The sequence below is a fragment of the Hylobates moloch genome, unplaced genomic scaffold (genome assembly GCF_009828535.3).
Source record: "Hylobates moloch isolate HMO894 unplaced genomic scaffold, HMol_V3 SCAFFOLD_1, whole genome shotgun sequence".
Classification (NCBI taxonomy): Eukaryota; Metazoa; Chordata; class Mammalia; order Primates; family Hylobatidae; genus Hylobates; species Hylobates moloch.
In genome coordinates this window covers 175,489,032-175,513,488 of record NW_026652276.1, presented here as the reverse complement: position 1 = coordinate 175,513,488, position 24,457 = coordinate 175,489,032, and the positions used below count along the sequence as shown (strand labels likewise).

The window sequence follows — 24,457 nt, the reverse complement described above, 5'->3', positions numbered from 1 at the left end:
ACTGTCCCAGCAAAACTTAAACCCTTATAAATCTTACATAGACATGTAAAGTAGCTAGCAGCTGTCACACATGAACTTTTATTGAGTGTGCCTTTTGACCTTTGGGTCACTATGCTGGGTTCCTCTGTTAAACATGATTTTATCTGTATATACCATCCTCTTCAAGGATCCCTCAGTACTTTATAAACATTGCCATTTTAACCTATGTATGAGATAACAGTGTATTTTGGAAAATGTAAAAATTGACTTGCAGCTCTTATGCTCTTAAATCCCGAAGATTTTATAAAATCAGTTTACTCTCCAAGACATTTGAAAACAAGTATTTTGTTGAGCTACTAATTTGTATGCAGAGATCTGTAACCCTATTAATGAGTTTCAGTTGAAGGACACCAGTTTCAAATCAATAGAAACTGGATAATGACAAAGTTTAAGAACTTTAAAAAATAGTTGATGCTGGAGTTAGAGGTTATAAATCATTCTTTGCTTAAAAATTAGTTCTTTTGCCTAATACTGCTCTTCTGTATCTTTGTGCAAGCAAGAGAATGAAATTCTCAGACACTTTGAAAACCATGATATATGCATCCTTTGTGTGCCCCACTCCCTGTTCTACCCATTAATAACACTTACACTTATAGATTTTAGTTTGAATTAATACTACTCACCTTCTTTTGAAGTGCGATATCAATACTACAGTATTATAAATTAATAAAAACCTATTCCATTACCCAAACTAACACTGAGGCAAACACACAGGCTTTCTGTTGGCCATTTTTACAAATTCAACAAATAAGATTAGGGAAATTTAATACTTTTGTCTTTTTGATTTAGTGCCTATTATATTTCAATCCATCATTCATATTCTTTGATTGATTTGTCATTTATAACAGATCCCACAGCAACTGTCCAATCTACATCTATCTGTGTTGTCTCAGTCTTCACTGGGTTATTTCTAGAGACAGGTTTTAGAATCTTTCTTTGAAAACAGTACAAATGATCTGCATGGGGCTGTATAAATAAATAATAATGATAAGGATAATCCAAACTCAGGGTGGCCTATTCAGAAGGTTGAAACTATGACCATGACATGGTAGAAACAAAAAGTGAATCCTGGTGTATGCCCCAAAAGACTCATTAGAAGTGTATGCCTTATATTGAACTATATTACTATATGGCAAAGATCTTAAATGAGTGTATTTCAATACATTAAGTGAACTAATGGAAGATAGTGAAGTTATGCTCATTAAATCAGATGAAACAAACTATGTTGAACTTCTCTTTTTAGCCTGTGGGTCTTCTTTTGCAATACTTGCAATGCCATAACTATGTTTCATGTACCTGGTTCACTGGGATTTTTAAAAAAGGGTCTGACCACTAAAAAATAAAGGCAAAAATAATAATATGAATTTTAAAAATACGGTTGTGAGTTTTCAAATAACCATATTTGGCAGTCAATCAGGTAAGTTAAGTTGTAGAAACAAATGTAGAAACAACTACGTAACATAGAACGTGTAGAAATATAACATGTAGAAACAAATATCTCCACTTATGTTCTTTGGCAACTGAAATTATAAGCATTTTTTAACATAAAGAGAAATTTATGGATACCGTTTCTCTTTACCAGAGGAAGGTCTATTGGCACTTGCTCTTTACTGTTTTCAGAAGTTTTTTTCCCACTTCTTATACTTAGGAGTCCCCCCAAAATTCTTGACATATAATAACATAGAGTCCTTTACCTTACCAACTAATAATCTTGAAATACTTTAGAGGAAATAAAAATACACAAACTCAAACATCTAAGGCAAAGGATAGAGGAGAAAAAAAAATGAACAACAAAAACTTTTGTGGCAGGTATTAAACCCACTAACTTTTAAGGGATAAATTCTATAGAGGCTTTCAAGGCAATTTTTTTTTCTGAAAATAAAAACACCTAGTATTTAGAGACGACTATTTGTGATTTGCTGTTAATGACTAAGCAAATAGAAATGGAGAACATGTTTTTCTAACCACTTCAGAAACTCATAAAAATTATTGGAAATACAGGGCTGGTGTAATACACTATCCTAAACAACTCAGTTTCTAAGATTTAGCACATTCAATTAGGTAAATCTAGGAATCTTAAGCCGTCCTTTTCAGGTAGAATCAGAGTTCACTCACTTAAAAAAAAAAAGCTGTAGCAAACAGTATAAACCCCTTCCTAGGAATTTCTCAGACAGGAAAACAGATGGAAGTGAAGCAAAAGCACATCTGTAACTCGTGGGCACTAAATCTCTCATTTAGGTTGTAAGTGACATGCTGAAAGTAAGCACAAAAACCACAGCTCAACAGAGATCAATAAATACGGAAAGTGTCATCGGCCTAAAAACACAAATCTTCAAAGGCAGTAATTGTCCAAATAGGACCATATATCAAAATAGACAATGCAAGTGGAATTGAAGCAAAGGGCTATTAATGAGACCCCCAGGCAAGTTATGTGAAAGGGCCATCCAAACTGAATTCCTGGCATGGGGAAAGGAAATACTGCAAAACAAAAAAAGAGAACTGGCATAATCTACAGCTGGAATCTGGAGTAGACTCGCATAAGTATAATGGGCAGCTCTTCCAAAAATGAATAGAATTCAAAAGTAACGCAAAACAGCCTTGAGGTGAAAAATTGCAAGCAAGTCTCACTGAAAGAACTAGTATTTCCACCCATTGACTTAAAAGATGCGTCTTGAAGGGAAACACACACACACACACACACACACACACACACACACACACACACACACAGAGAGAGAGTAATAAACATCATGCAGACATAAATAATGGTATTTTGAAAGTACTAACTTGCAAAGTAAATAGACACAAATCTTTTCAGTGGGTTTATTTCATGTGGTTTTGCCTATTCATTCAATTAGCATTGAATAGCTCATCATGAAAATCTGTGTTATTTACCATCTACGAGAGCAGTTCTTTGGGGTGTAAGTTGCACCATTTCGTGCTTCAAAATATTGACTGTTTCACAAAATGAAAGAATTGTAGAGCTTGACAAGGACTTTAGAAATCCTTCAAGGTTAAACAATTTATTGGAAAAATAGAGCAAGCAGTTTGACTGGAAAGTAGGAACACTACTAAAAATAATTCATTAGGAAATGTGCTCTACCATGTACAATTATAAACATATTAAGTTTAAAAGATATTCTGTGGATGAAGGTACTTATTCTCCTCAGGCTCTCACTGATCAATGTTGCCAAGTAAAATTATCTTTTAAGTCAGTTTATTTATTGTGTCTCTCTTCATTGATATCTCTTGACCAAAATTTGCATTGTTCTAATCATTTATGCAACTTTCTCCAAATACAGCTCCAAATTACTTTGACTATGTTCAGAAATAAGATCAATCTTCAAAGCACAAATTCCCCTAAAGATAAATAAAAATAATAATGGTAACTTCAGCCTTTAAAACGAATAAAATGACATATCTCTTTGATCACTTTGGTAACTAACCTGCCTCTAACACCACAAAATACACACACCACTACCATCAACACCAACTTCTTCGAAACCTAAGCACAGGCACGCTGATCTGGCTCCAAATGTGTGTAAGATGTGTGTGTGTGTGCACATGCATGTGTGCATATGTGTGATTGTTGGGATTAAATTTACTGTAGTGTGACCAGATATTTACATTATTTACATGTCAATCTCTTATAGTAAATTGTTACATGCTTGTAAACTTAGATATCTAAGTTACCCTTGTTTTTGGTACCTTCCTCAGTTATCTGTCACATCCAAATTCATATGATCTCATTAAAGCCTTACATTTGCTTGGTAAAATAGTCATGGAAGCAATAGGTGCCTGGTGTCCTCATTTTTTAGGTTAAGAAAGTGAGGGAATGAGAAGTAGAGCAAAATGTAAGCCTAGATCTGATTTTAAGTTGAACATTCATATCATCCAGGCAAAGGTCATTGATGATATCCTCACTGCAAAATCTAATACCTAGTCTTTAATCATAATCTTACCTGACCTCTTTTTGATAAGCGACATTTTTTACAACTGCTTTCTTCTTGAAGCAATCTTTTCCCCTGACTTGTGACAACACTCTTCTCCAGTTTTTCCACTCAGCAATGACACCATCTCCTATCAATTGCCTTTGCAGACACTTTTCTATTTCCTAAATGTCATTGTCCCTTTGGATTCTATCCTTGATCTTGCACTACAAATCTTCCTGAGCAATGTCAGGCACTTCCATAACTTCAAGATCTGCCAATATACTGGTCATTTTCAAATTTATGAGTCCAGAGACTACTGAGCCTCAGGTTATATTTTCAACTGGCTATTGTGCCCCCATATCTCAGAACCACATCAAGTTCTTCATATCCAAATATAAAAATCTGTGCTTATAATTTTTTTGTTATTTATCATCTCATATCAAAATATATCTCTTTGCACATGTTCCTGGTCCATGTTGTATTTTCTAGGAATCACAATTACCAAGAATAAAAGGGTACTTGTCTACAGGGTGGGTATCAAAATCTCTATGATAGGAGCAAGAGAATTAAAATGCATTAAAAATTTAGCTCATGAGTCATGCCAGTCATATTTGAACACTAACATCTACATGGCTATTGTATTGGATAGTGCAGGTGTAGAATATTACTGTCATTACAAGAATGGTCTATTGGTCAGCCCTATGTATACCAGGCAAATAATAAAAGAGCAGTAATAAAGTGAGGACTTTATAGAAATCTACATATACTTTCTATCTGAACTATCTCTTGAACTTACTCTTAGTGCTTATCTCTTTGTTTCTATTATCTTTAGGGAACAACCTAACAGGTCTCCCAATCACAAATATTTCTCGATCCAGATACATTCTTCAAATTGCTGCTAACTATATTTACCTATCTTGTCACTTCTCTGTGTAAAACATTTTATAATCCCTCATTGACTTCAGGATAGAGTTCACACTCACTAACATGGAAACAAGACTTCTTATCAACCAATTTACCACTCTAATCTCAAAAGTCATTGCTCCCCAGACACATCCCTTGAATTCCAGTTACAACAAGATTTCACTGTTCTATAAACAAAAATAAAACCAAAACCAAAACCAAAACCAATCCAAAACAAAAGAAAAACAACTGTCGCAATGCTGCCTGAAATGCCTGGCCTCCATTCCTTAGCATAGTCCCATTTCCTCATAGAACTCAACTAAAGCACCACTTCCTTCATACAATGTTTTTGTGCTTCACCAAATCCCTAGAGTTCTCAGCTCATAAGTCTATCACATCACATTATGATTATTTGTTGACATGTCTATTGCCCTCACTATACTATAAGCTTTGAAAGAAAAGGGACAGTGGTTGATTATCTACACTAATTGTCTAGTATAGTGCATTTTGCACAGAAATTATTTTATATCTTGTTGCTGTTGTTGAAATAATGAGATGATAAAATAATAAACAAAAGAGCTATAAAATTGAGAAGTTCACCCTTGTTCTGCGAATAATCCTTTACCCATTTTTTATATAATGTTTCTCTATTGCTAAAATATTTTGCCCACCAATCACAGTATACTACTTAGTCTAATAGTATTATCTTTGACAGGTCAATAAAACTAGTTTTACAAGTCAATAAAGCAATTGTTTTTCAGTTAGTAGCTGAAGATGAAGGGAGCTCTTAAATTGTCAGCAGTTCTTTACTGTGCTAAGGTATTCAGTGAAAAATGAAAACAAATGAACTATAACAGCAAGAACAACAAAACCTGAGTATTTCCTAATATGTTCTGTGGGAATATGCTGGTGGAACAAATAGAATAAAGGACTCTCATGTTACTAAAAAATCTTTGTAAACTCAGTGAAGCATACACAGTTTACTCTTAGTTTCCTCTAACATGATCTGTTGCTTCCTAGATCTTTACTTGTATCTGTTGAACTCAATTTAGTTTCATAGCATAGACGTGCATTCTGTTATTATTTGTCAAAAGAAAAAAAACAGTATCATAATGACAGGGGGAAGACACAGAAAGGAATAATAAGTTTCAAATAATGTCAAAATAATCTTTTTTATGTGAAAATAAGACCACAGCAACAATGATGCTGAGGTCTTTTTTTATTATTGCTAAACTTGTTATTGTTTTGTAAGACATCTTGTCATATTTTAAATAAAGATTTTAAGTCATTTTTCATGTTGTCAGTGAAATCTCCACTTGAAAGTGTTCACTTTTTACCACAACTTAATCTTAGATTATTAAGTTAGAAACATGGGCAGCATGTGATGCAACTAAGAAACTGCAAAGAAAGCATTTAGAACCAAAATATTGTAGACATTTGACCAATGGATTATATGTATAGCGAGAAATTCTGAAGATGTGCTCATTTAAAAATGTGATTGAGTAGAGATACACTAATTAATGAAGAACCTCTATTTTTTTAAAAGTAAATTCATCCATCATATATTCTTTTTTGATCTCACAATTTGTTAGCTTTTTAACCAAGAACAATAGCATGACAGAATCTTGCTGTGTGGCCTCGGACGTTTTGTGTGTGTGTATGTGTGTGTGTGTGTGTGTATGTGTGTGATGAGAAAACTCATTTACGACAATTTTCTCTGCCTTTCCAGTTCTCTAGGTGTTTTTTCATAATATAAATAAAATATTACATGGTTGATGTTTAGAGAATAGGTTATACTTTTAATATAGGAATTTATATATGGGACAACTAAATTTTTCTTTAATACACTCTGAGATTAACTTTCAGTATATTTATACTAGGGTAAGACATTACTTTGTTATAAATACATTTCTATTAAAAGGATTATATTTATCAAGAAATAAGCGCTGAACTGGTGCACAAAATATATACTTACTTGCTATATATGTTCATCAGAAAGTGACTCTTGAAATTCATTTAATTGATTGTAAATCCCTTATTCTTTATTTAACATAGCTCATTGATACAAATAATGTCAATCCACAACACAGCTTTTCAGGGTCAGGATACTGTGGCTATAAGGCATGCTTCAATACACTAACACATTAGGACTACTCCAAACAACAGGCATTCATCTCTAGCCAAGAGGCTTCAAGAGAAATTACTGTGAATTCTTAGAGTCTGAAAGAATGAGAATGCTTTTTAGAGAATCTGTCCCCTGGGGGTGAGGGGATCAGTGGGAGACAGCATTATTGGCTAGGACACTAGGTAAAGAATGATCTGGGCTCACAAGTTGGCCTCATTCAAAAGCCATGTTTTCATTAGCACTTTTAAGTGCAATGATGGTTTGTATTTCTGTCCCTGAAAGTGTTCAGAAGCCTGAGGGTACAGATTGAAACAAAAATGTGATAGGTCCAGATAGAAGAAAATGAAAAGTTTGTACAAGACCAAAGAAAGCTTCCCGCTGAGAGTATTTATTAACAGCTCTTCCCCTTAATAACTGAGTTGATGCTAAAGGTGTCTATTTAAGAAAAGTTATTTCAGTGGAGACAAATCTAAGCAGAAAAATAATCTACTGAAGTCAAAGTATGATTCTAATAGCAATATTATTCCATAACGCTTGTATTCAGTCAAACGAGAGCTTTGATGGCACAAAATGGAAGCCTCTCATATAGTATCTGTGTTTATTTATAATTTACATAAAATGGCAAGATTAAAAACTCATTGCAGTATTCTTCAAAATAAACATTTTGCCTTGTGGTTGTTTTTTCCTCTTTACCTCATTTTCTCTCAGAAACTAATCTAGATTACAGGTCTAGAAAATATTTAATAGAGTAATAATATAATAAAATTTCAACTGATTTGATACATGTAATGATATATAATTTTACATGTGTGATGTGCGTGATGATAAAAATATAGAATATACATCTGATGATGCTTAAATTACTCTAGGGATTACGTTAAGTTACTTTCATTTGGATTATTTAACATTATATGAAAACATTTTAAGCTCCAGGGATCAGGACAATGCAGTGATGTTACTGGGAATAGCAATCACTTGCAAACGAATAGCCCTTCAATAAAAGAAGTAAGCTGCCAAAGAAGTGTAACTCACACCAGGGCAACAGTTCAGGCACTGTTGGAAAAATAAACTGTAATGTTTGAAAAATGTGAACTCTTTTCTTTTTCTTTCTTTTCTTCTTTTTCTTTTTTTTTTTTTTTAACATTTGGATCTCAAAAATTACACATCTAGGGTAGTATGAATCATACCATTTATGAATAACGGGCATTAACTTTGGCTTAAACCTTGCCAAAGATTTTTTCATATATATATTTTAAGTAAAATATATAAATATATCTTGCCTTACAAACTCTTCCAACTCGAGAAAGGATGGTTTTATCGGAGGTACTGCCTTCTTGAGATGATTCACGAAAGAAGAAATATATTTTATCATCATCTGGATTGTAGGTGTCTGGTATGGAGAAAGTTCCAATAAATTTTGCTCCTGTTTGAAAGAAAAGAAGCTATAAATTAAGATACTGAAACAATCCAGTCATCATAGTTTGATAATATTTCCACGTAAAAGCAATTAGCAGTAGAATTTTTAAAAAATGAACTATAAGCCAGATGTGGGAAATGAGATGTGTATACAAATGAAGATGATACAATGTAGAAATATGTATCAGCATAAAGAGGTACTGAACAAGTTCTCCAGGAATTCCAGAGAGCAGGTGAGAAGATGACTAGACTAAATTACTTGTAGATCTTTTCAGATATGGAGATGCTATCATTTTATATTCTCTTTCTATATAACGGAGTTGTTTTTTTTTTTTTTTTTTTTTTTTTGAGACGGAGTCTCGCTCTGTCACCCAGGCTGGAGTGCAGTGGCGCGATCTCGGCTCACTGCAAGCTCCGCCTCCCGGGTTTGTGCCATTCTCCTGCCTCAGCCTCCCGAGTAGCTGGGACTACAGGCACCTGCCACCACGCCTGGCTAATTTTTTGTATTTTTAGTAGAGACGGGGTTTCACCATGTTAGCCACCATGTCTTTCATAAAGGGCTTAGGGAATAGTAAAAATCTAGCACTGATTTTGACCTACTGTGATGTATTAATACTTTGATGAATTTTGTGTAATTGCCCTAGGGGTATAAAAATGGAAACAACCAATAGTGTTTGGTTCAAGTTCAATATAGCAGTATAGGCTCTAGATAAACTTTCTGAATTTATATCTTTTCTCTGCCACTTACTGGAATGGTGACCTTTGACACATTATTTATCTTTTCAATGACTCAATTTTCTCATATGTAATATAAGACTACCAACGTCATCTACCTAACAAGATAATTTATATTATTATCAAGTGGATTTATATGTGTATATATATAGCATTTATATACATATAGCATATATAAGCATTAAATTCCTTTTTATATGTGTATATATGCTATACATATAGCATTTATATATATAACATTTTATATATATAGCATATATATAGCATTAAATTTCTTTATACAACAAATATTTAGCTTTAACATCTCCAGTATTCCCCTCCAAAACAATTTTTTACAGTACAAAAGCCAATATTTACGAGATAGTTCTATAAAATCAATGACTGAATAAACAGAATAAGGCTATTTATGGTATATATCAGTTGAAAGGTAAAATAAATAGCACTTGGAAAAATATCCATGCTTTTTCCTCCTCCCACCTCATTGATGTCATACTGAAATTTATATACAGCATATATATATATATATATATATAGCATTTAGCATCAGGCAAAGGCTGATTATATAATAAGTGTTTAATAAATATGATTATTATTAAGATAGTTATGGGGCTGATAAGCATTATCATTATGATGACAATATACAGGGGTTAATAGAAAATTGAGTACATCCATGTACTTGTAAATATAATATGTCATTATTAAAAATTTAGTAGATCTGTAGGACTGACCTGGAAAGATGGCCATAATATACGTACAGTGTAAAAGTGTTTGCAATATGATAAACCTATTTTCACTGTATCACTGACAAATTTATTTGGGTTTCTAAATCCTTGTTTAAGAGGTATTCGGCATTTTAAGTCTTGGTTTTAAATAATTGTGAAGTAACCAGGTAACAGATGCGTAATAGGATGATACCAGTTCAGAAATAATTGGATTAAAGCAAAGAAGACAGAGAGTATGGTTATTGAGAAATGAAGGAAAGACTTTAATTAGAAAATATGTGGCACCTGGAAAGAAGTACTGAGCACTGACTTTTTAAGAAGTAGAAGCAAGAGAAAAGAGAAGCCAAAAAGTTTTAAAAGAAAAATAAATTGGCAGGAGGTGAAAAAGATCAATATCTCCTTTTCTAGAGTTTTGCCTAGAGCTCTGATTGCTGTGTGCCCCAGGTGTTATGAAAATCACTCTCCTGCAAATGTACAGCAATTGGCCAATATCCCAATAAAGCTTCACAGTAGCCTTCTTCAATAGACAAAAGTTAATGTTGGGGCTGGGTGTTGTGGCTCACGCTTATAATCCCAGCACTTTGGGAGGCTGAGGCAGGTGGATCACCTGAGGTCAGTAGTTTGAGAACAGCCTGGCCAATATGGTGAAACCCTGTCTACTAAAAATACAAAAGTTAGCCGGGCATGGTGGTGCACATCTGTAATCCCAGCTACTTGGGAGGCTGAGGCACGAGAATCCCTTGAACCCAGAAGGCAGAGGTTGCAGAGAGCCGAGATCACACCAGGGCACTCCAGCCTGGGTGACAGAGACAGACTCTGTCTCAAATAAATAAATAAATAATTAAATAAAAAGTTAACGTTGGATTCCAAGTGATGGGTATTCAGTCAATATAGTCTCAGCCTCTTTGGGTTGGCCCTGTGTCTCCCATCCAATCTCTTCTTTGCTTTAATGCAAAGCTTTGAAAGGAAAAGAAAGGAGGGAAATACATTCATGAACTTTCTTCTCCTTATTCTGTATTATTTTCCTGTTTTGTTTTGTTTGTTTTGTTGGTAATTTAGAGCTTCGATGGACTTTTATATTCTTGACAATCTCACTTTGGTATATTTTTTTCAAAAATATATAAAAATAAAATTTTAGAAAACCACACAAAGTATTTAATTTTTTTTCTAATTAATCTCAAAATTTCAAGGCCTATTAAAAATTCCATTCACTGTCTCCCCCAACCCCCGCCCCGGCTCTCTTTCAAATTGTTAGTAAATCACAAACACTTGGCTTTGATCACTGAGCAAAGTAAAAAAAAAGTTTTTTTTTAATCGCAAACCAACACTTCAGATTTTTTATTTAAACATGTTTTCTTTTAAAAAGCAACTCTTGGTGTGGCTCACTCCTGTAATCCCAGCACTTTGGGAGGCCGAGGCCAGCGCATCACGAGGTAAGGAGATAAGAGACCATCCTGGCTAACACGGTGAAAGCCCGTTTCTACTAAAAATACAAAAAAATTATCGGGCGTGGTGGTGGTCGCCTGTAGTCCCAGCTACTCGGGAGGCTGAGGCAGGAGAATGGCCTGAACCCAGGAGGCGGAGCTTGCAGTGAGCCAAGATTGCACCACTACACTCCAGCCTGGGCGACACAGTGAGACTCCACCTCAAAAAAAAAAAAAAAAAAGCAACTCTTTGTGGGATCAAATTTTTCTATAAATGTGAGATTCGGGTTTCTGAAGTTCAAGAAAACAGAGAAATAATACATTTCATTACTATTATATTCAAGGAACTTAGTGCAAAAAAAGAAAACTATTTGAATTAAATAATACAAGAATGAATAAGAACTGACACTCTATATCAAACCAAGTATAATCTGGATTAAGGAAATATTGACAAATGGTCAAGACATGGCTAAAGAGAATGCGTAGCCGTGATTTTTCCACTGACTTGAAATGATATTACAGCAATGAACACAGAAAAACAACCAACTGTGGGCTCCCACAAACACAGACCAGGGATGAATAATAATCTTTAGAACTTTTTGAATTTACAGATGCTTAAATCCAGTGCTGCCAAACTGGATGGAATTCTCTAGCTGAACTGCCATGTGTATTTTAAACATATACAAATACAAAAATAAATAAAACCCTATCTATATACGGGATGGGAAAAGATACATTTAGACTCATTAACTCAAGGTCAATAATATAGTTGTATGTATGTATGGATAGGGGGCGTGGGGAATTAATAATAAATTCTAAAGTAATATGAATGGGAAAATATATAAAGCTGAAACTATGCAGAAATTATAGGAAATGATTGGATTTCCTTATCTTCACAAATATGTGGGATTACATCAGTAGTAACATGAGTAGAATTTATTGTAGCACTTGCATATAATTAATGTAGAAATTACACATGCAGCATGATGTCACTTGAAATTTTAGTGTCCTGTCAAACCTACCAAATGATTGAATTGAATTTATAATTTTAAAAATAACATAGTGGTACAAAGTGTATAGAATCTTCTCTCTAAAGAGAAAGTGAGAACTCGGTGATTCGAAACAGGAAAGCATAACAGTTTAAAGGAATACCAATATGAAGGAAAGAGTTGCTTATAAAGCTTTCCTCAATCACTCAAATGGGAGTAGGGGTTCCATGAGCTGATTGCTGTTCACTTGTTTACAGAGTTCAATTAAAAGAAAAAGAGCAGAATAATAAAATAGAGCAGAATGATAAAAGAAGTGTAAAAGGAGTATAAATAAATATGGAAATTCATTGTCATATTGCAGAAATGCATAGGAAAACCCACTTCAGATATGAAAAACATCATCCAAGTGTTGACAGTTATGGCTATTTGAAATGGCCAATAGGTAGGCTATGATACTAGTCTACATTTCAGAAATTTCAGTAAGACATCAATGAGGTGGGAGGAGGAAAGAGCATGGATATTTTTCCAAGTGGTATTTATTTTAACTTTCAACTGATATATGCCATAGACAGTCTTATTCTGTTTATTCAGTCATTATTGATTTTATTGAACTCTCTCTTAAATATTGGCTCTCTTGCAAGTACTGTAAAAAATGTTTTGCAGGGGAATACTGAAGGTGTTAAAGCTAAATGTTTGTTGTATAAAGAAATTTAATTATGAGAAAAAGAGTTAGTGTCAAGTAGTGCTTTATTCTGTGATTTAAATAGTAAGCATACTTGAGAGTTAAAAATAAATACAAGTTGCAAGAACAGAATTTCTTTCTTGCAGATTCTGTTGAGGTCCGGTCTTAGAACTCTGATGTTGGTATTTTATGACAGAAACTCTTTCCTGATTTGCTGCCAAATTTGGGTAAAAATAGGTATCATTCAATCAGTGCATACTTGATGAATTAAACAACTTAAAATTATACCATTAGGCACCTGGGCTTTATTATAGCACATTTTCTCCATTTGGCATTTGAGTACATGCCCCAGTAGGAATGCAGTTTGAAATCATGCATTTTCAGATGAACTACTAGCATGTCACCAAGAGGCACTGCCAAAAGAAAATGGCATAAACTCATGTGCCCTGCAGCACACACTACTTCCCTTTCTCCCTATGAACCTCTTTTCACCCAGATGAGCACACTAGCATTATTTAATAGATAGTAAGTTCCTAACTTCCTTTTATTACTTCTTATAGTCTCATTTTCCTATTATCATTTTTTAATGTTCTCCTTTCATGTGGAAGGAGAGTTTACAGACAACAGATCACCCCAAGAGAAACTTCAAATGAAAACTGTCTCCATATGTTAAAAAAGAAAATTTAAAACAAAAGTTCTCATCTATTCCAAGAAAGAAAACAAAAACATCTGCATGCATCTGAGGCGTTATTGTTCGCTTTCATCTTCCAAGTGGTCACACTTCTTAGTTTTATCCTAGAATTGTAACAAAAGCTCAACTGCATTTGAGTAAACACCCTAGTTTGCATCTATATTCCTATTTCCTATATGTTTTAAGATTAAGTTGATAAATCAAAGTGTGGAACCATCAAAGATTTCATTTAGAAATGCCCATAAAAGTACTGTAAAAAACACTTTTTACAACTTCAAATGAAAACTGCCTCAAAGATGAAAAAATTTCATCTTTGCCATTTTGTATCCTCCTCGTAAGGTATTTGCTAGATGGATTAGTATCTCAAGGAAAGAATCAGGATTCCTACTTTTTAAGTCTTTAAACTGGATTAAACAGTCCTAGAAAAATTCTGAGAAGGATCCTTGCACTGTTAAGTGGTTAGTTGATCTCACTCTGGTTAATACCAAGTGGGGCACAGAACACAATATGGCATGCACATATGTATCAAGAATTTTAAACCCCCTAAGTGCTTCAGTGATAAATATGGATTTATAAAAGATTCATGTAGCATCATATTAAAAATGATAACCCTTTAGAATCTGCATCTTAACAGTTAAATTCTCACTTGTCGCAGTTCATCTGTATTGTCTCCCTTCCCACTCTTGACTCCAGACAGATGACCCCATTGACTTTGGACCATAGGCTGACTGTATCTGGAAAATGGCCATTTCTCATAAAGGACAGAAACGTCCTCTGAGGAAGCCAATATTTTGTCTTAGTCCATCAGATCCCTCTTCATTATAAGAATATCATCATTTCTATGATTTCTCCCCTTACTCTGCCCTAGTTTCTGTGGACTGGGGAACTCCTGAATGACTGAATCTCCTGAAGCATTGTGCTCTTCTAGCTCTGGCCTGCCTTTCCCTCAGCAAACATCTGACTGGCTGCTTGTACTTTCCCTGCTTTCCCTGGCTCCAGCCAGACTGCCTAGGTCTCCCTCATTGCTTGCGGAACTCCATTTTCTCTATCTGTCCCTACTTCCTGCTACCAGACCCACATCCTTGGTTTGCTGTTGCCCTACATGGCATGTACATATGGCCCAGTTTGTAGTGAGGTTGCAAAGAGCAGGGGATATGCCATCAAAAGAGCAGATTTTGAGCTGATGAACTGTATCATACAATGGAAATTATACAATATCGGGGACCAGATACACATATTCGAGCTTCAATCTCACCTCTGCTAGCTGTTTAACTATGAACTATTATCTGACATTGAATATATCACCAAATGTAAAATGCAAATAGTAATTCTCTCAGGTTTATAACAGTCAATAAAATAGCACTTTAAAAGTGCCAAAGATAGGACTAGCATGGATATTATATGAAATAAATTTGAATGGGAAGAGATGAGAGATGGGGAGATCAGTTAGTAAACAATAAAATGGTGGCAATAAACCAGAGATGAGGTAACGAAGACCTATAGGAAAATGGTAACCATAGAAAGAACAAGGTCAACAGATATTTTCAAGGAAGTAAAAGCTCTTAGAAATAGATTAGATAATGGAGAGGAAGAAGAGGAAAGAATCAAAGATAACGCCAAGGTAACTGGGTGGATGAAGTTCAGAAAGTTAAAATAGATAAAAATCAGAAAATGGATATTGAAGGACATATTTGAAAGAAGAAACAAGATCTATAACATTCACAATATTTTAGACTTTAAATCCAATTAAAACAAAGGGTCATTAAACCACTTGTAAAAACCTTAAAGAGATTTAACAGCACAATCAAAACTAAGGCTTACATATCTTGATTTTTATGTAAAACAATAATCTTTTTTCTTTTAATCTAGAATAAAAATGGAAGTCATCCAAATAAATTATTTTTGAGGCCACTTAGTTACAGGAAAAGGTTGGAAATACAATTTTAGGAAATACTGGAACACAGGAAACAGTTGAAACTATTCGGATGGATGAGCTCACAGAATTATGAAGTGTAGAGGGAGAGAATGGAAAGGCGGTCAATAATACAAAATGCAAAAGAGATAGTAGAGAATCACACAGCATTCAGGTTTTAGCCCCACTTCTACCTCCCACTGCTACCTTCAGGAATAATAATAATCATGATGATATTGACGCTAATTCAGCTCTTAAAATTGTCTTCTAATAGATTCCCCGATATGATTTAATTTTATCCTTATAACACCCTGTGAATAGATTCTATCGTTAATAGATTCCATATTTACAGGCAAAGAATTTGAATGGACATTAAAGTTTGACAAAAGTCACCATTCAGGAATTAAGCACAAATAAATAATTTCCACAGAAACAATTTTAGTCTAAACTGGGACACTTTTAAGAGTAAAAGAACAGGAGCAAACTGAAAATGTCCTGGGCAAAGTAGGTCATATGATCACCCTGGCTTTTATCTGCTAAGCAGTCTGCCTTGAATCTCCTAGAACCATAAAAGTCAGTTTTTCTGCATCATAATTATTTGCTTGAATTCGGTCAATTGAGACTTTCTCTACCATTTGTCTTTTCTCCTACCTTCAATTTCTTCTATTCTACTGGCTTCTTTACTTGCAAAGTTTTCCCAGCATACAAATCTCTTGAGCTGTGTCTCATGTCCTTGGATTCTTCTATTTACAAACCAGTATATTCTCTCTCAAATATTCTTTGCAGTATATCCTCATGCCCATCCCCACTTCCACTACCTTTGTTGCTGTCCCTTTCTCATTTCCCTATTTTCATGCAATGGCCTCTTGTCTCTCTGTCCTCGTCCTTCTTTAGTCTTCCATTCATGCTATTAAAAAACTGGAAACCATCATTCTCAGCAAACTATCGCAAGGACAAAAAACCAAACACTGCATGTTCTCACTCATAGGTGGGAATTGAACAGTGAGAACACATGGACACAGGAAGGGGAACATTACACACCGGGGCCTGTTGTGGGGTGGGGGGAGGGGGAGGGATAGCATTAGGAGATATACCTAATGCTAAATGACAAGTTAATGGGTGCAGCACACCAACATGGCACATGTATACATATGTAACAAACCTGCACATTGTGCACATGTACCCTAAAACTTAAAGTATAATAAAAAAATGCTATTGTTTTTGTAAGTTACCTTTAGAAAAACAAAGTTCTGACTCCTTGATTAAAAAGTAAGCCATCATGGTTTCAAGATAATATTTACAGCTTTGTAGCCTTGTCTCCCACTCCTGCTTTATGCTTCAGGCTGAGCAAGGCATTCATCCTCCGTGAGGTCAGTGACCCTCCCCTATCTATCTATGCAGGCCACAAGGGTAGAGTAGCACCCAGTAGGCAATAGGGTCTCAGAAGTGGTTAATTAAGGAAATTGTTAAACCAATTCAAAGGCTTCCTAATCTCTAATCTTCTTCATACAGTACTAAAAATAGCATATCTAGGCGAATAATAGTTGAACACATATTTCCTACACTTATTGTATTGACAATGCTGCTGACTTATTAATGAATATGTTACAGTAATGGAAAAATACTACTGTCTTTTAGAAGAGGAGAAACATGATATTTGCCATCCCAAGACAGAGATACAATCTTATACTTCATTTTAAGCCATAAAATATCTTTTTACTCAAATAGGTATCTAAGCTATTCTATAGGTGACATTTAAGAAGTTACTCTCAAACCAAATAATTCCACAAAAATCTGACAATGCACAAAAAGATAGCTTTGCTTTGCATGTGTGTTAAGAAATTAATGGGTAATCACATAGTCATGGATATTCTATATTTGTTTTCCCTTTTAAGACTACCTATTAAGGGTACTTTTTTGGCTGATGAGAATCACATTGTTGTATAAACAAATAGATTTGGAGTTTTTGACTAAAGAAATGTTTTCAAAGTGTTTTTCCTTTTGTTTATGTTGTCACTGCTTAAAAGGCACTGAGAGATAGAGAGATAGCCCCTAGGAAATCTCTACCCTGGCCTTCTTCACTAAGGCCCAATATTTATTATGGGAATGAAAAATGCCTGCCTGCTTAAATTACAGTGTTATGTCATTCTGCCATGCAATGGAATAAAGTCATATGTTAGAGAATCATGATAAAATTTGATCTGTTGTAAGGCGGTGGTGGGGAGTGGGGTGGAGTTAGGTGTCTTGCAGTGTTCCTTGGATTAATTAAATAAACTCATTTATAATATTCTTATGTTTTTTAAAAAATTTTAAACTCAAAATATTGTATGATTCTTAAAATAGTAATCAGACAAAATTATGTCAATATTAATATGCTTAAAATTTTGAAGAGAAGTGTCTTAACCCAAATGTATATTATTTTTAAGCAACAGAAGTTACCATTACAATCTAACCCGAGTTCATTGGGCTGACAGACAGTACATGCCTTGGTCTTTACACAGACTGCAAGAGTAAGATTGCCTGCTTGAATTCTCACTCTGCATCTGACAAGTTATAAGACCTTGACCAAATTACTTCTCTGTACTTCAGTATTTTGATAGCATAATAGTTTATGCGTATTAAAGAATAAAATAATGACATATCCCAGATGTCATTGTGAATATTTAAAATATTAATTAGAGCACACAAGAGTGTTGAGGAATAGCACTCAATAAATATTATGTATTACTATATAAACAAAAGATATTGGAGATTTTCTTAGTGGGGAATTATTTCAAATGTATTTTATAATGTTGAGCTAAATCAATTATTCCAAAACACATTTGAATGAATAATAATACACTTCTTATCTATCTTAAACCAAAGGCAAGACAATCAAAAGCAAACAAAAAAAATCACAAACCGTTGAGCCAGTAGTGCTCTGAAATGTCAGTTCTGATGTAGTGGTGGTCATGAGTAGGCCCAAGGGATCGGGTGAATGCAGTATCTTTGCCAAGGAAATCAGAAGCTGTTCCAGAGTAGAGGTACTCATCTGAGAGGGAGAAAAAAGTACACAGAACTATTAAGAGTACAGCCATAGATGCTATTTAACATGTACAAATTACACAGCATGACACCAAAGATGTTTTTTGCTTAATATCAGAATGTATTGTTTCATAAATTTCACAGATTTTGAAAATTTATCTCAGTTGAAGAAAGGATAACTCAAATTACTTTGGTAAGCTGATGCTGAATACTTGAATATAAACAGGCCAAATTCTTCTGAATTAATAATTGCACATGCATTAGCTTCCCTTTTGAATAAACAAAAATAAGCGATTCCTCTTTCTCTTCTCCCCACAAATAATTCAAATAAATGTCATAATTAAGAGTTCCTCTTTAGAATAAGACACAAAAAATATGAAAAGCTAAATGCCATAATGAGGAATGGATTGTGTAATTAGTATTTACTTAACTGACACAACCTCAATGACCACAAATTTTCTTTGCCTAACCTCTGCTGAAAGGGAGCTTTCAGCACTGAAGTCATTCTTTGTAATTATAACATGTTGCATTCCTTGTAGCTAATCATGTCTCTAATAGTTCTGATAAACAGGAATTCTTGAAAGGGGAATGATGTTGCCATTACTGCATACCAAACTTCTTTGTTCTGTTATTTGTGTAAAGTGCATGTTCTGTTTCACCAGAGACAGAAAGGAGGAAAAGAGAGAAGGGGAATGTCAAGGAGAAAAAGAGAGAGAAAGGAGAGAAGAACGAAGAAGACAGGAGAAGGAAAAGGAGGAGGAGAGAAGAGATGGTGAGAAGGAGGAAGAAGGAAAGTAAGAGGAAGAGGGGGGAAGTGGAGGCAGGAGAAGGGGAGGACAAAGAGAAAAGGCAGATTAGAGAGAGGAAGAGGATGGAAGGAAGGGGAGTGAGAAAAACATAAGGGAAGGAGAAGAAGGCAGCAAGGATCCATGTTCCCTAATGTTAGTCAGGGTGTTGGGTAGGGGCGGGGCGGAGTGGCAGGAAGAAGGCTGTTCCTGCAGGAGAATATGTTGTCTTTTCGAGAGCTAAACCTCTACTATTTCAAGAAACTTCTTAGTCAACCACTTTGCTTTACATTTAATAGAACAATGTAAAAAAATGGCAAATACCTACAGAGCATTTAGACTTTATAAATGCCTAAATATGAGAACAAATACATTGTTTTATCACTGAAATTTATTTTTGCTCAGAAACATATCTTTAAAATTCTGCCTTGTATAAGAAGGGATTAAGATACTTTTCTGTAGCCTCTGTTTATATCCATCTAAATAAGCTTTCAATGAACGATCAGGGATAATTCAACCTCAAGAATGAGAATAGCTAACTTCTAAAGGAAACACACACACACAAACACACACACACACAGAGAGACAGAGAGAACTCCAGCTGTGTAAAATAGACATAGATAAGGTACTGCTTCCATCCTCTTACAGTATTTCCCTACAATGTATCAGGTAAATAGCAATATTTCATTGTGGGTATATTTTTAAAAAAGAATAAAATAATAACAGCAAAGACATTATTAAAAAGTTTGGTAAAAGAAGTGAACTGTCACTTTGAAACCTGTAAAATTGCAAGTATTTGAATGTTTTGTTAGGAAAAAATATATTTCAACATAAAATTAGATCTGAATATCCAGGCTTTCAAACTTCTTCCTTGTACCTAAAATTACTTGGAGATTCATAAGGGAGTAACAACTGCCGCCAATCTATTTTTTTTTTTTTTTTTTTTATTATTAAGGGTATGCCAACTCCACTTCACAGAGCAGAATCACAAACCATCTATCTCATTTACTGAGAATAATGACTGACCATTAGTCACATAATTTTCAAAAAACACAAATACACACATGCTGTCACTTCAAAGCAAAATCACTAGTTCTCACTAAGTGAAAATTAAAATGTCATGGTGCTTCACTCTTATCGTCTATTCAAACATTTCACAGACAAGTTAAATAGAAAGAGGCTAAAGTCATGAACCAAACCAATACAAAAGGAGTCCTTATAATGGTTGAAATTCAGAAGCCTTGCTGACATTCCTTGGAACAGACTTCAGACCACACAGTATTGCTTCTTTGAACAAGATAGTTGTCTCATAAGAGAATTTAAGATATATACAAAGTGAGAGAAGACTAGCTATACTAGCAGAAATTTCATGTTTCCACTGATATAATCAGGTTATAGTGAAATTGCAAAGGAAGATGTTATAACATTCTATTATCTGTATTCTATAGCTTGAGTAATTTGGTTTAATTTACCCACATATGAAACTGCTAAATTTAATTTCCATAATAAGTCAGATAGGGAGATATTACAACATAAGAAAATCCCCAGACATCTAAATATAAAATTACAAAACAAGTAATTATGTGTCCTTTGACATTATAAATATTCAATCAGAAGTTCATTTAAAAAGTAACTGTGCAGACACCATGGATTGCTGTGGCCTTCCATTAGTGAGAAGGATGCTCAGTACAGACAAATTTGGCACTAAAATAATGGAAACAAATCGCTTGTGGAAGATTAGTAAAACATTACCTTTAACTCAATAGGAAAATGTGGTTCAGTCAACAAATAACTCTTAGAAAACCATTTAAGGATAAGAACTGTCTGTCATTGATCTTACCTGTCATTACTGAAGCAAAAGGCTGCTGAGGATCGAAAGGACATTTCAGTCTGCCAGACTCCAAATTATATGTGTCTAGTTTGAATATAATATCCTGTTATGAGAAATATTAACACCAGTGAGCTTTTTAAAAATATTACAAACAGTAAGAATGTGAGAGATACAAACTAAATTCCAACCCTTGAATTTGATAAAACTAATTGAGCATATAGCATGTGCATGATGCTGAACTCCTTAACTTTTTAGCAAATGTATCTGGCAAGACTTAATAACCATGTTTTGGTCTCCCTTCGCTGAAAGTGGCAATATAATACTGAGTGAATTTTTCAAATGGAAGTAGTAATGTACTCATCAATACATTTAGTCTCCACCATTATCAATTATCGAAATCACCACTAAGAACACATATTTCTTGAGCTTTCATGACTAACTTATTGAGCCTAATAAAACCAACTCCATCTTTTAAGAAATAGATTTGCTATAATAATCATACTTTCAGGATAATGATTACAATTTATATAACTAAGCATCTTCAACTATGTCAAATGACTTAAACCTTGTAATAGTTTTTAAAATTATAGTAACATAAAAGTGTTCTAAGGCGGGCAGTTCATTTTCAAGTTGTTGATACATCTGGGTAACAAAAAAATCCTGTTGTAGTATTTCACTATTACGAAAACACTGTACACATTAAACCACATAGTTATTTTGGCTGAAACATCTATTTTTATAATAGTGGCCAGACAGAATGACATTGGCAGACTTTCAGTATTGGGGAAAATAAATAGCATCTTAAGTTGAACTTTCCAAGAAAAAATATGAATGTATAATGAATATGGCCCTATGAGATTGAGTGTTTCATAACAATGACAACACTACCATCCAGCAGAAAGGATGATGACTCACTCTGTGCATGCACTAGTTACAGAAAACCTGCACTTCAGACATTCTGTTTAGGTGATGTATCTATGAAGTTATATCAGAACACACATGTAATAAAAAAGGACCATTCAGTGCAACTTATGTAGAACACAAGCAATAAAGCAAAAGAGACAGAGAAAATTATGTGTTATGTTGCACTTCAGATCTTTGTTTTTCTTTTGAACAAGACCAATAGTAACTATTGCCTCATTTAAAAAAATACTAAATACTAATAGCAATTTAAATAGCCTGGCTAAAAATTAATGGTTCATAATTTTAAGTGAACACACTTTAATACAAATAATAATGGTACCTTTATAATCTACTGGAAATAGGAGATAGCAAGAAAGCAAGTTTCCTTGAGCCAGTCAAGGACACATACAAGAAAATAATATAAAAAATAATGGATGATTCCATGTGCTTCCTGAAATAAACTGACTGAATTAATGGTGCTCTATATTTTGAGACTTCAACTTTTTAAGATTGCTTCTATGAAGTTCCTTATTCTTGATGAATTATGCAAAAAGCACCTGTCTGAGCTACACAGATGTAAATATGGGCAGAGAAGTAAAGATGATACAAGTAGGTAGGAATGCTAGTAAGAAAACATTTATTTATCACAACTAAGCAACATTATTGTCAATATCATGCCTATTTAAAGATAAGAGCTGCAGCAGCACAGGGGAGGTCCCAGAGGAAATGATACCAAGCCAAGCATTAAACGGCTTTCAAGTTTTCCCAGTACTGTGGGATACAAATATTATTTTATAGAAATATGTAAAATATGCATATTGTGTACATCCATGACTCTTTACATTTCTGTATTTCTGTTATCTAGAAATGGATGAATGTTAAGTGACTAGAATGAAGCAAGTGCTATGCCAAACAGTTTACAATTATTTTCTCACTTTATCCTCAAAATAACTCTGTGAAATAATTACTATTATCATTATTGTACTGAATAAGCAGAAGCGTAGAAAGTTTATAAAGTATGCATACAGCCATGGAGTTAGTAAATGACTGGAACCATATTTCAAACTCTGGCCATCTGTCCTCAACTTACTATTAGAAGTTGTTGACAGCAGCACTGACTTCCTTCCTAAATTCCAGCTCCAGTTGCCCACTTGGCGTGACCTACTGAATATGCCGCAAATGCAGAATGTGCAAAACTAACTCACCATATTTCCCTCAAACTTGCTACTACTCTCACCTCAATAAATAACACCACTCTTCAACTCACTGGCAAAGTCAGGAATCTGGGATTCATCTTAGCTTTCCCTGTTTCTTCCCATTGCCCCAGCCACACTGCATAGCAGTCCCTGAAGTATACCTTCTTCCGCTCCTTTTGTGTATTGCTGTTCCCTCTTCCCAGCCACCTTAGGAGGAGCCTTATTTATTTGAAAATGGAAGGTCCTTCTAAACTCCCTCTAGAAGTACAGTGATTTCTTGGGACTAATGATTCATTAAAAAAGTTAACAATTTTCAAGCAGGGCTGCCATACAATTACCTGTACGGCAGACCAGCTGAAAACTCAAGGTTCAATGCCCCTGTTTACCCATAATTCTCTTATTCATGGAACTTGTAAATTTGACTGCCCCAGGGCTTCTTGACAGTCCCAAGCTACTAATTAGCTCCATCTAAATCTAAATTCCCTTTCAGCACTTGTGACTTTTTTTTTTCTTGTTTGGAGACAGAGTCTTGCTCTGTTGCCCAGGCTGGAGTGCAGTGGTGCAATCTCGGCTCACTGCAACCTCTGCCTCCCGAGTTCAAACAATTTTCTTGCCTCAGCCTATAGAGTAGCTGGGATTACAGGCGTGTGCCACCATGCTCGGCTACATTTGCATTATTAGAAGAGACGGGGTTTCACCATGTTGGCCAGGCTGGTCTCAAACTCCTGACCTCTGGTGATCTGCCCACCTTGCACTCCCAAAGTGTGAGCCACGGCGTCCGGCCAGCAATTGTGACTTTTAAAGAGCTATAAAACACTATTTGCCCCCCTCAGCAGGTTGTGAGTTTGGCGTTTATCCTTAGGCCTCAAAACACACTCAAACTGTGGGGCTATATCATATAATTACACCCTATGCTATGAGCTAATGTTATATATTACCCTTCATCAGAGCTAGACAAGAGAACATTACACCACCAACAAAGAATGATGGATTCAAGTTACCAAGTCTCCTAGTGGTTCAGAAATTTAACTGTCAGGGTTGCTTTATTTTCAAACCGTTGAGTCTGGGCTGGTTAGACAAGTTTGTTAGAAAGGAAAATCCATCCATCCACCGTTGAGGGTTTGATCTCTGTGTGAATCAGCTAAGTC

The 24,457-nt window shown here is 34.7% G+C and overlaps 1 protein-coding gene across 1 annotated transcript in view; it reads right to left on the bottom strand.

The window, feature by feature from the left end:
• SEMA3D (semaphorin 3D) overlaps nucleotides 1-24,457 on the bottom strand; it is a 123,706-nt gene that overhangs the window by 47,937 nt on the left and 51,312 nt on the right. The window contains exons 5-7 of the mRNA XM_032761199.2: nucleotides 21,220-21,313; nucleotides 18,473-18,601; nucleotides 8,280-8,422 (exon numbers count right to left, since the gene is read on the bottom strand). Coding sequence (XP_032617090.1) covers nucleotides 8,280-8,422; nucleotides 18,473-18,601; nucleotides 21,220-21,313 — 366 coding nt within the window. The remainder of the gene's footprint in view (nucleotides 1-8,279; nucleotides 8,423-18,472; nucleotides 18,602-21,219; nucleotides 21,314-24,457) is intronic.